This window comes from Crocodylus siamensis, chromosome 14 (assembly GCF_052110815.1).
Source record: "Crocodylus siamensis isolate JL-2025a chromosome 14, ASM5211081v1, whole genome shotgun sequence".
In the NCBI taxonomy this organism is placed as follows: domain Eukaryota; kingdom Metazoa; phylum Chordata; order Crocodylia; family Crocodylidae; genus Crocodylus; species Crocodylus siamensis.
Genome location: NC_143408.1, coordinates 595,065 through 606,257, shown reverse-complemented (window position 1 = coordinate 606,257; position 11,193 = coordinate 595,065). Strand labels below are relative to the sequence as shown.

The 11,193-nt window shown below is 47.3% G+C and overlaps 1 protein-coding gene across 3 annotated transcripts in view; it reads right to left on the bottom strand.

Annotated features, from left to right (window-relative positions):
* The window catches only part of ARHGEF18 (Rho/Rac guanine nucleotide exchange factor 18), a 42,182-nt gene that overhangs the window by 4,079 nt on the left and 26,910 nt on the right, over window positions 1–11,193 (bottom strand). For all 3 annotated transcript variants that reach the window (XM_090026943.1, XM_090026945.1, XM_090026944.1), the window contains 10 exons: window positions 10,222–10,400; window positions 9,396–9,487; window positions 8,793–8,984; window positions 8,030–8,167; window positions 6,551–6,675; window positions 5,679–5,735; window positions 4,886–4,933; window positions 3,488–3,955; window positions 2,825–3,152; window positions 37–159 (listed from right to left, as the gene is read on the bottom strand). In XM_090026943.1, coding sequence (XP_089883069.1) covers window positions 37–159; window positions 2,825–3,152; window positions 3,488–3,955; window positions 4,886–4,933; window positions 5,679–5,735; window positions 6,551–6,675; window positions 8,030–8,167; window positions 8,793–8,984; window positions 9,396–9,487; window positions 10,222–10,400 — 1,750 coding nt within the window. The remainder of the gene's footprint in view (window positions 1–36; window positions 160–2,824; window positions 3,153–3,487; window positions 3,956–4,885; window positions 4,934–5,678; window positions 5,736–6,550; window positions 6,676–8,029; window positions 8,168–8,792; window positions 8,985–9,395; window positions 9,488–10,221; window positions 10,401–11,193) is intronic.

Sequence of the window (11,193 nt, the reverse complement as noted above, 5' to 3'; positions counted from 1 at the left end):
GGTGCTCCGCTGGCACATCATTCAGGCAAGCCTTACCAGGCTGGAACATGGCCCCCTGGTTGTTCAAAAGGATCGGGCTCCCTGACCGTCTGCTCCTCAGCACACTCTCATCTTTCCCCACAAACTTCGTTGGAAGCAGCTGTTTCAGGTCAGCAGATGCTGGGAAAAAAAAAGGTGTCAGGTATCCAGGTTGTAAGAGAAAAGGTTACTTTCCCCATTAGTATATTGTCCTGGTGACCTTTTAGAGAATCTGTGGTTTTAAGCCTGGGCCCAGCAGCATGCATCCACCTCACACGCCCACAGTCTCATGCTCCAACAACAGCCTTCATTTACCTTCTCAGATGCTCAGACCAGGACCCTGCTCTCTTAGTTGTACAGAGACAGCCCAGCACGCCAGTCCCCTAAAGACCACAGGTGATCTTCCTGTAGTATCATACTGGTATGAACAACACACCCCTGACAGGCACGCAAGACCGATGCAGCGACTACTGCACTCTAGACTCAGCAGCTCATCACAGCTCTGCCCTGGCATGCCCCATCTGCGGGAGTGGTAATAACGAACAACTGCACTCACAGGCTGGCTCACCAATTTTTTTATTCAAAAGGTAAAAGCACTGACTGGCAACCAATACATTCTGGATCCAACAGGCTTCTCCCTTCCATAGACACCATTCCTTACCCAAATTCAGCCCCCAGCACAGACTGCATCTGGTACAGAAAGGCGTATGCTATATTCTCACTTCCATACGCACGTGGGCACAACACATCAGACCTCAGCTAATCTCAGAAGCTAAATGGTCCTGTGCCCGGCTGGGGCTTGTATGGGAACCCCAGGTGCTGTGGGTGGCCGCTCTGGGGGCCCGGGGAAGAAGCATGGTCATCCTTGGTCCTGCCAGGTTATTTGTAATCTGCAGCTCCTGACACTGCTACGGGATGCATATGAAATGAATGAATGAATGCGGGTACAACAGGGATGTATCCTGCTAGTGCTGGGGCTGGAGAGTGGAACCCACCACGCTCATGAAAACCCACCAAGCTCACTGCTGATGTACAGATCAAGCCTGGATGTTGCAGCACTGAAGCTTCATTTTCCCATCTGCCAACACTTCATATTCAGTGGCAAGGAGGCCAGGCTACATTTACTTGCCAAAAGTCCAAGCAGGTTCATTATATGAAAATCAAAGTGCCAAATCAAGGTATTAGCCACAGGCACTGTGCAGTTGGAAGATCACAGACAAGGAGAGTTGGAGGGAGCTCAGGAGGTCACGTCCAAGTCCAACTCCCTGCTCCAAGCAGGACCAGCCCCAACTGCATTATCCCAGACAAGGCTTGGTCTATCTGGGTCTTCAAGCCTCCAAGGATGGAGACTGCACCACCTCTCTGGGTGACCTGTTTCAGTGCTTTAATACCCTCCCAGTGAGACAGTTTTTCCTAATATCTAACCTAAACCTCCCTTGCTGCAACTTGACCCCATTGCTCCTTCTGTCATCTGCCATCACTGAGAATAATCTAACTCCATCCTCTTTGGACCACCCTGCAGGGAGTTGAAGGCTGCTATTCAACACCCCTCCCACCCCCTTCCCCAGACTAAATCAGCCCAGGTCCCTCAGCCTCTCCTCACAAGTCATGTGCCCCAGCCCCTAACCCTTTTTGCTGCCCTCCACAATGCATAGCAACACTGACCAGTGACCAACGTCTGTCTCTACAGTACACAAATGCAGGCATGTTGGCTTGTATCCTTGCCAGCCTGAACCCGGCACACAGATAAGATAATTGTGTAAGGCAGAACTACAGGCTGCTCTTCTCAGCTGAAAATAAGACCCTTTTAAGTGGCTGGAAAACTGTGGTTTTTGCATTGTCTGTCATTGGCAAAGCCCACTTGACTGTTAGAAACAAAATACATCATGGGATCGTAACCACATGTGTACTCCCTTCTATTTCCAACAAAATTAGCCCCTTTTGGATTTTACTCTAACGCCTATGGGCCCCTTCTGGCCTGGAAAATCACATTTACGATGTGAGGAATGTTGGCAAGGCACCAACTTCCAAGTGCCAAGGGAGGGGCTGGGCTTGGCTAGATGCTGGAACCGTTTGGTTTGTACTGGGATGTGTACATCATCGCCTCAGGGAAGTGTTCCTGAACCCACCACTACCCACAAAGAGGCAGAGAAAGGCTGGTTGGGATAAAGCAACCGCTGCAAGCTGGCGCAGCTTTGGGTACTATTATCATGCCTAGCCACGGTGATAATATGTGATGCTCAGCATTCACACGTAAGCTAGACCTCAGGAACAATCATAGTTCATTCCTTGCTACCTGCTCGAAATACTCATGCCCAGATCTAAGCTGGATGCTTCGCTTCTCATCAGCTCTCTGGAAACAGGAACCTATTTCTCCCCTGCCCACACTCAAAGGTGCCGCAGCGGAGGACAGGGATGGAGAGACATGGGAGCAAATCAGTCTGGACAAGTTCTACTCCCTTGGTGCATGTATGATGCTGCTAGTCTGTCCGTTACTATTACTCTGGCAGCCAAGGGCTAAGCAGATTTTTATATGGCTGGTGGGTTAGCAAGTGACTGCACCAGGCACTACGACATACAGCCCAGGCAGGCCACCTCCCCATTCCAAGGACTGTAGTCACTTGTATCCTGGCCTTTCACCAGCTTTTAGCCCCTGGCTTGCACAAGCCCGCCTGCGACTGGTGACTCTGCAATGCACATGGGCAGGCCGTTATGGGCTGGCCAGATGTGGTCTGCGATTTACCCTGAGCGCTGTCCTGCGAGTCTGATTTTGGCAGAACTGCGGGATGTACTTTATTACCCTCACCTGAGCTGTCCATCCTGTGAGATGCTTTGCTTTTCCCACCCTTTTCTTTGCTTCCTTTTGAGAAAGCGGCAAGCTTGGTGGGGATTTGTTGCTGAACTGCAGCCTGCTTCTGTATCTGATTGGTTGTGCTCAGGAGGTGTATTGGCACTTCATTTTTCATTGCAAGAACCAGGCGATTCTCCAGGGTGGTGCTGTCCCTGCGAACCAGCTCTGGCCGCTCCAGATAATCCATTCCCGAGACGCTGGCCCTCCCAGAGGTTTTCAGGTGCGGCACAGAAACTTCTATCCCTTCTCCATTGAAGCTGGCAGAATGGCTCAGCATTTGGCCCTATATGAGAAAGAAGTTGGTCTATATAAAATGGATGCTCTGCACCTCTCCAAGAAGTAAGAAGCATAAAACCATTATTCCCCAAGAGAGAAACTCCTTGTGACCAAAACAAGCGGCTGCCCCATCCTTGCCCCTGCAGCATGCTATACTGAAATACAGCCTAAAGAAGAAGTCCTGCTACACAAACCAAGCAGCTTAGCCACACAGATCTTATTTATCATTACCTCTGGGAGAGGACTTCCAAAAAGGGCCACAGTGAGTAGCAGCAGCAGCAGAATGAGAAGGGGGCGGGAAGCAAAAAGAGCCTCTGTCCTCCCCAGGGACAAGCTCCTTACCTGTCCCAGGTCTGGGGAGAATGTGCCTGACACCGTATTCTGCTTTTTCAGCTTCTTTTGCTGCTCTAGACGTTCTCTCTCTTTCTCAACTGCTCTCTGTGCTTCCCGCAGCCTCTCCAGGTCATGCTGATAGGCCTCCCGTTGTCTCTCCAGCTCCTCTCGATCCTGGCTCAAGCGATCCTTCAGCTGCCGGGTTTCCTCCTCACGCTCCTGCAGCCGTGCCTCTGTCTTCTCAAATTCCTTCTGCTGCCAGTCCCTCTCCCGTTCCCAGCGCTGCTGCTCCTGCTTCAGCTGGTTCTGCAGCTTCTGCACGTTCGCCATTTCTTCCTTCTGTTTCTCGAAGTTGCGCTGCTTTTCTTGCTCTAGAAGCAGGTTTCCACGTGTTGACTGCAGCCGGTACTGCTTCTCCCGATCCAGGAGGGTGGCACGCTGCATTTCAATGCAGCTGTCCTGCTGGGATATCACTGCCTGGAAGAAACACCCCAACAGAATCATTAGGCACGTGGGCTTGAAAGATACAGCTGCGGTGAGGTGTGATTGCCATATCTCAGGAGATACAGACATCTGTCTCTAGAGCTGGACTGAGCTCCCAGTCAGAATGCATTGCAGCAATCACCTCAATATTATAGATAATTTTAAGACAAAAGATTAAGCCTGGACCATTCAAAATGAAGCATCTTTTGACCCTAGAGATCACCTAGAATGTTATGAAATATTGTACCAAATTATAGCACGTACCTCACCTTATGTACCAGCGATTCTCAGCATTTTTAGACTTGAGGCACCCCTCAACAAATTCAAGGCACCCCTGGAAAATGCCAGCTTTTAGTTTACACTCTTTTTCTGAATACAGAGAAATGCTAGAGCAATACTTTTGGTGCAAAGAACTCAGAAAGACCACAACAGGCCAGAATGCTTTCGATTCCTGTTTGTAAATTCTGGGTTGTCTTGTGAGTCTTGTCTGTACCCCTAACAGTGCTACTACTGTTATATTATAACACTGTTATCAGACGACAATATTCCACAGCCCCCCCGAGCTGAGAATCACTGCCACATGCATGTGTTTCTATTCAACAGAAATACCTGCAGGGAGCACACCACACTTCACAGCAAGAAAAGCAAATGGAAGCCTAAGGGGTAAATGGGGCGGACTGGACATAAATTAAAAGGAATGAAGTTTCACTTTCATGAAGCAGCAGAGCTCGGCTTCCTCCAAAAGGCCAGGAATCATGCTGGTTGCACTACAACTCAAGCCTCAGATAAATTTCTCAGCTACCTTTGGCACACCCAGAAAATTTGACTTTTTAGTGCTGCTACAAGCAAACTCCATTACCTATATTGCAGCAAACTTCACAGCTCAACACAACACATCTATTGGACTGAATATGCAAATTTTACCTGAAGGCTGAGAAGCAACTGTAAGAGCTTTTGTATCCTCTGGACAAGCTGAAGAAAGAGAAAAGCATTAGAGACTCTGGAGGGGAGAGTGTTTTTATACAATGTCTAACCTTTTTTCTAATAATGAAATGAATGCTGCCTGAATACAACCATGCAGAAGACAAACAACTGCCAAGTCATTTGACAGGAAAAAACCTGGAAAAACATCATAGTGGAAACATTCACTGGGGAACTAGATTTATCAGAACAATACTGCACAGGGAATTGGGGCAACAGCCTTCCTCTCCCTGCTGTCTTGAGGCTCGTTTCTTCCAGCCCTCCTGCACGGACTCATCACCTACGGGCAGCTGCTGACGTCATCTCTGAGCAATTCAAGCCATATTTTATCTTATCAGACTGATAACATGAGTGCAAAGTGAATGGCAGGTAGTCATCCCACTCTCTGAAACATTTCTCTGGATATCTAAAACTCATCTTTGCTTCCTAGGGGTACTTCAGTCTCTGTATTTATTACACATCAGTGTAGGGGCAAGGGTGATGTGGACCCTAAGGCACAGAGCTGACAGCCCAGAGGCTGCAAGGTTTGAGGTCATAGCAGAAGTGCTCCTGGCACACTCTCAGATTCCAGTGAATCTGCAAATTCTGCTCAATACCTTGTCAGAAGGACAAGAAGGAAGGATAAGCCAGTGATGACAAGGTACGTTATTGAGCTTATGTTTCTACGTGCTTTAAAATGTACATTTCCTTTTTGCACTCTGTGGGACCGATGGTATTGCAAAGCATACGGTGGTACCTCAGACTCCAGGGTGGGCTGGAAACCGCTACTGTAATCCAGTCTTGTTATCTCATCCTACAGAAGAAAAAAGAAAAGACAAGCACATAACTCTCCTACAGCACACAGCAGGCGAGGCAGCAGTGCTCACAATGTAAGCATGGAGTTTTAAAAGGAAATTTTAAAAATCACAGTTTCAGCAGCAGTGTTTTATTTGCCTGGTTTTAGCCATGCAAAGTCAGACTCATTTAAAAGACTGCAAGTATTTACAGAGCAAGGAGATCAGTCCTTGCATCCAGGTGTGCTGCAGAGTAACATGATAAAAGCAGTCAAACAGGAGTTCTCAAGTCTTAGAGAAAACAAGAGTTTTCCTGGTTTTTTTAAAAATTCATTTTGCTAAGGATGATGGAGACTGACAAGAATTCAGACTAATGAGTCACAATAGCCTCGGTTCCAGTCTCCGAAATGCCCGCATCACTTTGGTGTTAAGAATGTGAAGAAAAAAATAAAAGGAAGAGGCCTCCTGCTGCATGACTGCATGGCACTCAGGGATGCCCTACACCTTTGGTAAAAGCAGCTTCCTCCGAGAGAAGCACCTGGGTACATTTTAGGCAAATTCTTGCCTGAAACAGATGCCTTAGCAGCTACACAATACCAAGTGGAAACCTGCCTTGAGTGAAAGGGATGCCAAATCAGTAAAAGTAGGCTCTCATGCTCAAGTGTAAGACTGCAAACTGCTAGGTCAGCCCAATAAACAGGCAGCACTTTGGCAGGCTGCTTGGGATCTGGCTAAGGAGCCAGCACTCTCAGCCAGATCTGTAGTTTTCAATGACTTTTCCCACCTCCACCAGGTTGGCTGGAGCCAGCGCACAATGCATTTACAACAAACATACTGTGTGAGATCCTTCTTCTGCATCAGCAGGAGGATCTTGGAGCTGCGCGCTGGAACTCAATGGAAGTCCCTTCCGTTCCCACAGCCTCTGGTCACCGCCACTGACCTTCCTCCTGAAACTGCCGTCTGAAAGCAAGTAATGCAGTGAACACAAGTACGATGGGGACAAGCACAGCTTGTGGGGTGGGAATTACCAACTATTTGTAACAGTTTGTTTTAGTCCCTTAAAACAAGTGCAGAGAAGCAGGCAGTCATAGGAACTAGGTCTGTCAGATTTCCAGCAAGAACCTGAAGAACGTGGACTAGGACACACAGCGAGGATGACCACTGATTCATGCCCATACGAACATCCGTGGCTATCAGGCCTGCTAAAACACCTGTAGTATTTGCTGCTACTAGAACCCTATTTGAACCCACTGCTGGTCTGCGTGGAGGCAGTGAAGGAGGAGCTGCCAACCAGCTCTTGTTCGGACCATGTGCATGTAGCGTGTTACTTTCATCCATGCTACCTTTCACAGGCATGTGAAACTGCTCCTGCACATGAGACTGGGCTAATATAGACCATGTTACTTTTTCCCAGAAAGCTCAGATAAAGCAGAACTGGACGAAGATGGGTGGTATCTGGCATTTCCATTCATGCCACTGTCTTTCTGATGAGAGCATCTGTGCCCAGTGACAGTTTAAGCCAGCAATTCTTAACCAGAGTGCTGCAGCACCCTGGGTGCCTTGAGATGGACACTTCCAAGGTTGCCACGGGGTGCCACAACATGGTAGAGCTGTTAGGTGTGCAAATATGGTTCATGAGATAAACTCAGCAATTTCAAACACAATATCAAAGGATGTTATAAATTAATCTGACTCGCTGTGGTATTTCCAAGGTCTTGGCAACATAGGATTCACTCTATTTTTCTGTAGTCAGAAAACAAGTGAAAACTAAGAGCCGGCATTTTCTGAGGGGTGCTGGGGGAAAGGCTTTTGTCTAAAAAGGTTGAAAAGCACTGGTTTAAACAACCGCATCCATTTTGCAGCCTTGCAAGGTCTGCACAGAGCTGTTGGAAGCATTAGAGGTTATTTGACAACCAGAAATAAACTTGGGTTTAAACTCCCCAGCTCAACTTTCCTTTTTATCAGACGGAATTAACTTGTGTCCTCTGCAGTCATTAGAAATAATATTTGGTTGGTATGAAGTCACCGTGTGCATAGTTCAAAGATGACAAATCAGTAACAAACAAGGTGTTCTGCCCTCAACCGCTAATCCTGGCAGACAGAGGATCTGGCAGCCTGACACTCCTCTTTTTGCAGGTGTATTTGCTGGTCAGGATGAGCTTTGTGGGGCCCTGTTCTATGACAGTCTGTATCAGAGCCTGGTTTGATCGACTCTCTTCGTCCAGAAATGTGGTTCAGAACAGGACAGTAAAGTGACAAGAACATCAGCGCACTCCCCCTGACCCCTTTAAGGCCCCCCAAATCCTAATCTTACTTTTGTTTGGAATGGAGGGGCTGCTATCATATCCCCCAAAGGTCTCTGCTCTCCTGGGGAGCCCAGTCCCACAGCTATCTTCAGGATGACAGGCTGTATTGCCAAAGTACGTGACGAGCAGGTTCTGGAGGCTCTCAGCTAGGGAAGCAAAGAACAGGTCATTTTAAACAACCATACCCATGCTATGGGGAAGCTGCATCACGCTAATAAAGTATACAAACAACCATTCAAGCATTTCACACATACATTAGAGGTTCAGAAGCTCTTAGACCATTTTGGCAGCATGCCACAAACTCCAAACCTGAAAGTCACGTGTGAAAACAATACCTCATCCTCACATGGGGATTCAGGTTGCTAGGCCAGTCTGGGTAGGCCTGTGGAAAGCTAAATTAATTGCCCTCGCAGATCAGCTACCAATAAGGGTGACACTGTCTGTGCTCTGGGTCTTTGCTTATGCTGGCAGCCTAGTCTTAAGCTGGAACTCTTTGTGGCATCAAGGTGCAAAGCTGACATGCTATCAAGGTACTTGGAAACAGCCCATCTAAATAAACTCAAGGTCAGGTTCTATAATTTGATTTTTCTTACATTGGCAATACTCCATCCAGGAGAGAACAATTAAACAAATCCGCCCTTCACTTATCTCACAAGCAGGTTCTGAGAATTAGGTATGCAGAACTGTTCCACAGCGCTTAATTAGGATTTGCTGCTGTGTATACATGTGTGCACACACACGCATGCATGCACACTCATCTTCTGCACCTACCTTCTGTCACTGCAGATTTTAGGATCACTTCTCCTTGCAGATTCTCCGAGCTATCCATGCCCTTCAAGAAGAGTCTGGATCGGACCCCTGGAGAAAGCTCTTCAAACCCATTCATTTCAAACATTTCTAGATAAATCTGTTGTTTTTCAATTAGTCTTTGCATAATCAGATCATCTTTCATGCTCAGACGTTCTGATAAAACACAAACAGATTTAAACCTTGCAATGCTGCCTGGCAAGGCAGTCCCAGGAACACAATGTTCATGTCAAATTATCCTAATAATTTATTATGTACTTATTCTATGTTTGATGCTTTATCATCATTAAATGGCTAGGAAAAAAAACAAACAAAAACAAAAAAACAAAAAACAAAACTTACAGGGCAGGAGAAAGGCACAGAATTTTTTGCTTCTCAATGGAAGTGGGAGGTTTTCTTTTCTTTTAAATAATTTGTTTACTTGCAGAAATACCGCAATTGACTTGCAATCCTGCATCAAGGGATGCTTGAATTACCACAGGGTGGGAACATGCTGTCAGTTATGGGGGCCACAAGAGAGCCAGCGCTACGATAAACTGCTCCCTGGGCCAGGGCATAAATAGTTACCTTGAAATTCTTTTAATTTAGCTGCTCGTGCTTCCGCCAGTCTCCTTTCTTCTTCAGTGTCATTCAGCGTTCCTTCCTCTTCATAAGGGCAGCTAGAAGCAGCCAAGGAGGGGAATCTGTTGGATCTCCACACAGGGAACTTCCATCATCACCTTGGGCCACATCCCACAGGCCTTCCCAGGGAGCACCCTATCCTGCACCGTTTGCTTCCCTTACCCAGCACAGCCTTGTTTTTGGCAGGCAGTGCCCATCACCCTGAGAACGGCTGAATCTTCCAAGCAAGTCTTACTGATGGGCACAGTGCCTGTTCTTCCCACATCTCTTGTAAGCTGCCCTTACAGGTAACCATGTGCCAAGCTAAGTGCTTCGCTCTCCGCAAGGACGTGAAATATGAACAGCAAGAAGGTAAAGTCAAGAACTAGTCAAATCTACCTGGCTCCCACAAGAACATACCCTGGTATGACCAGCAGTTTCCTTGGCCCCTGCCTATATTGAAGTTCAGCTGCTATAGCCATGCTGAGCAGCCACGCGCTCGCAGCTCTGCCGGCAGAAGGCAGCGGCTCCTGGGACAGCTTCTGTCGTTCAGAGGAACTGAGCCCCAGCTGCTGGCAGAGCTATGTCCAGGCCAGGATGTCCAGACAAATGGAAAGCAGCCCCCACCCACGGCCCTTGCAGTGTAGGCCCAGCCTTGGCGAGGATGCGATATGGAGCCTGAAGGACAGAGCTAGTCAAACTTATCTTTACCACAAAGGCAGAATGGCCAGTAATGTCGAGGGATCAAACACGTGAGCAGAAACCAAACCCCCAGCCTTTTGGACCAGTTTACCTTTCCACAGCTCTGCGAATGTGAGCCATCCAGGAATTTCTTTCTTCTTTGGAGCTGGTATGAATTTCATACATTTCTGGCCCTTTCATTGAGGCGCTAATTAAGAACATGGCTTTCTCCTCATTAGCTACCTCTCTGACAATCAACTTCTGCAATGAAACAACTGGTGGCTTAGAGTCCTGCAAGACAAGATTGAGTGCATTACACTTCACTGCAATACTAGCTCGGGCAGCATCTTTAGGTTCTGGGCTCTCCTCGCTCTTCGCATGCGAGACCAATGAAGACAGACTGCAGCCAAGCTTGGTTGCTCTGGCCCTTTTATATCGTAAGACTGATGTGCACGTCATTTTTCTCATCTGCTAGATGTCAAGTCCCTGTCTGAAAAAAAATCTACATTCTAAAAACAAGATCTAACCCTTCGATTCAGCACAACCCTTACACACGTGTACCTGGGAGCCAGTGAAACTCAGAGGGGTGTGGGGGGGGGTTCAAGTTACACACGTGCTCCAAAGCACAGCTTACTCAGGGCCCAGAGGGATACGTTTCTTCCCCATATTCCTTCCCCACTTAGCTGTTCCATTTCTGAGAAAGGAGCACTTCCAAGGCTTTTGAATGACTAATGCTGAAATAAATTATTCTGTCTCTTCAGAGCGAAAGCAGCCACCAGCTACTTGAAAGGCATACAATCTTTCCACACAATATTTATTTCTACTTCTTCCTGGAATTTCATGAATTTCAGCTCTTGTCCTTATTGAAGGGGCAACATGAACCAGTTTGGACTTCACTCCATTTGGCAACAGCAAGATCAGAACAAGTAAAAAGCACAAGATCTAACGATTCACAAAATAAAAAAAACCCCAGGAGAGAGGAAGCAATGTTGATGCCAAAGTGGCAGGTTAGTTACAAAACAAAAAGAGAAACGCCTAGCTTTGAGGCTGGGGATGTTGCCCCCCTTCGGTTTTGGGAAACTGG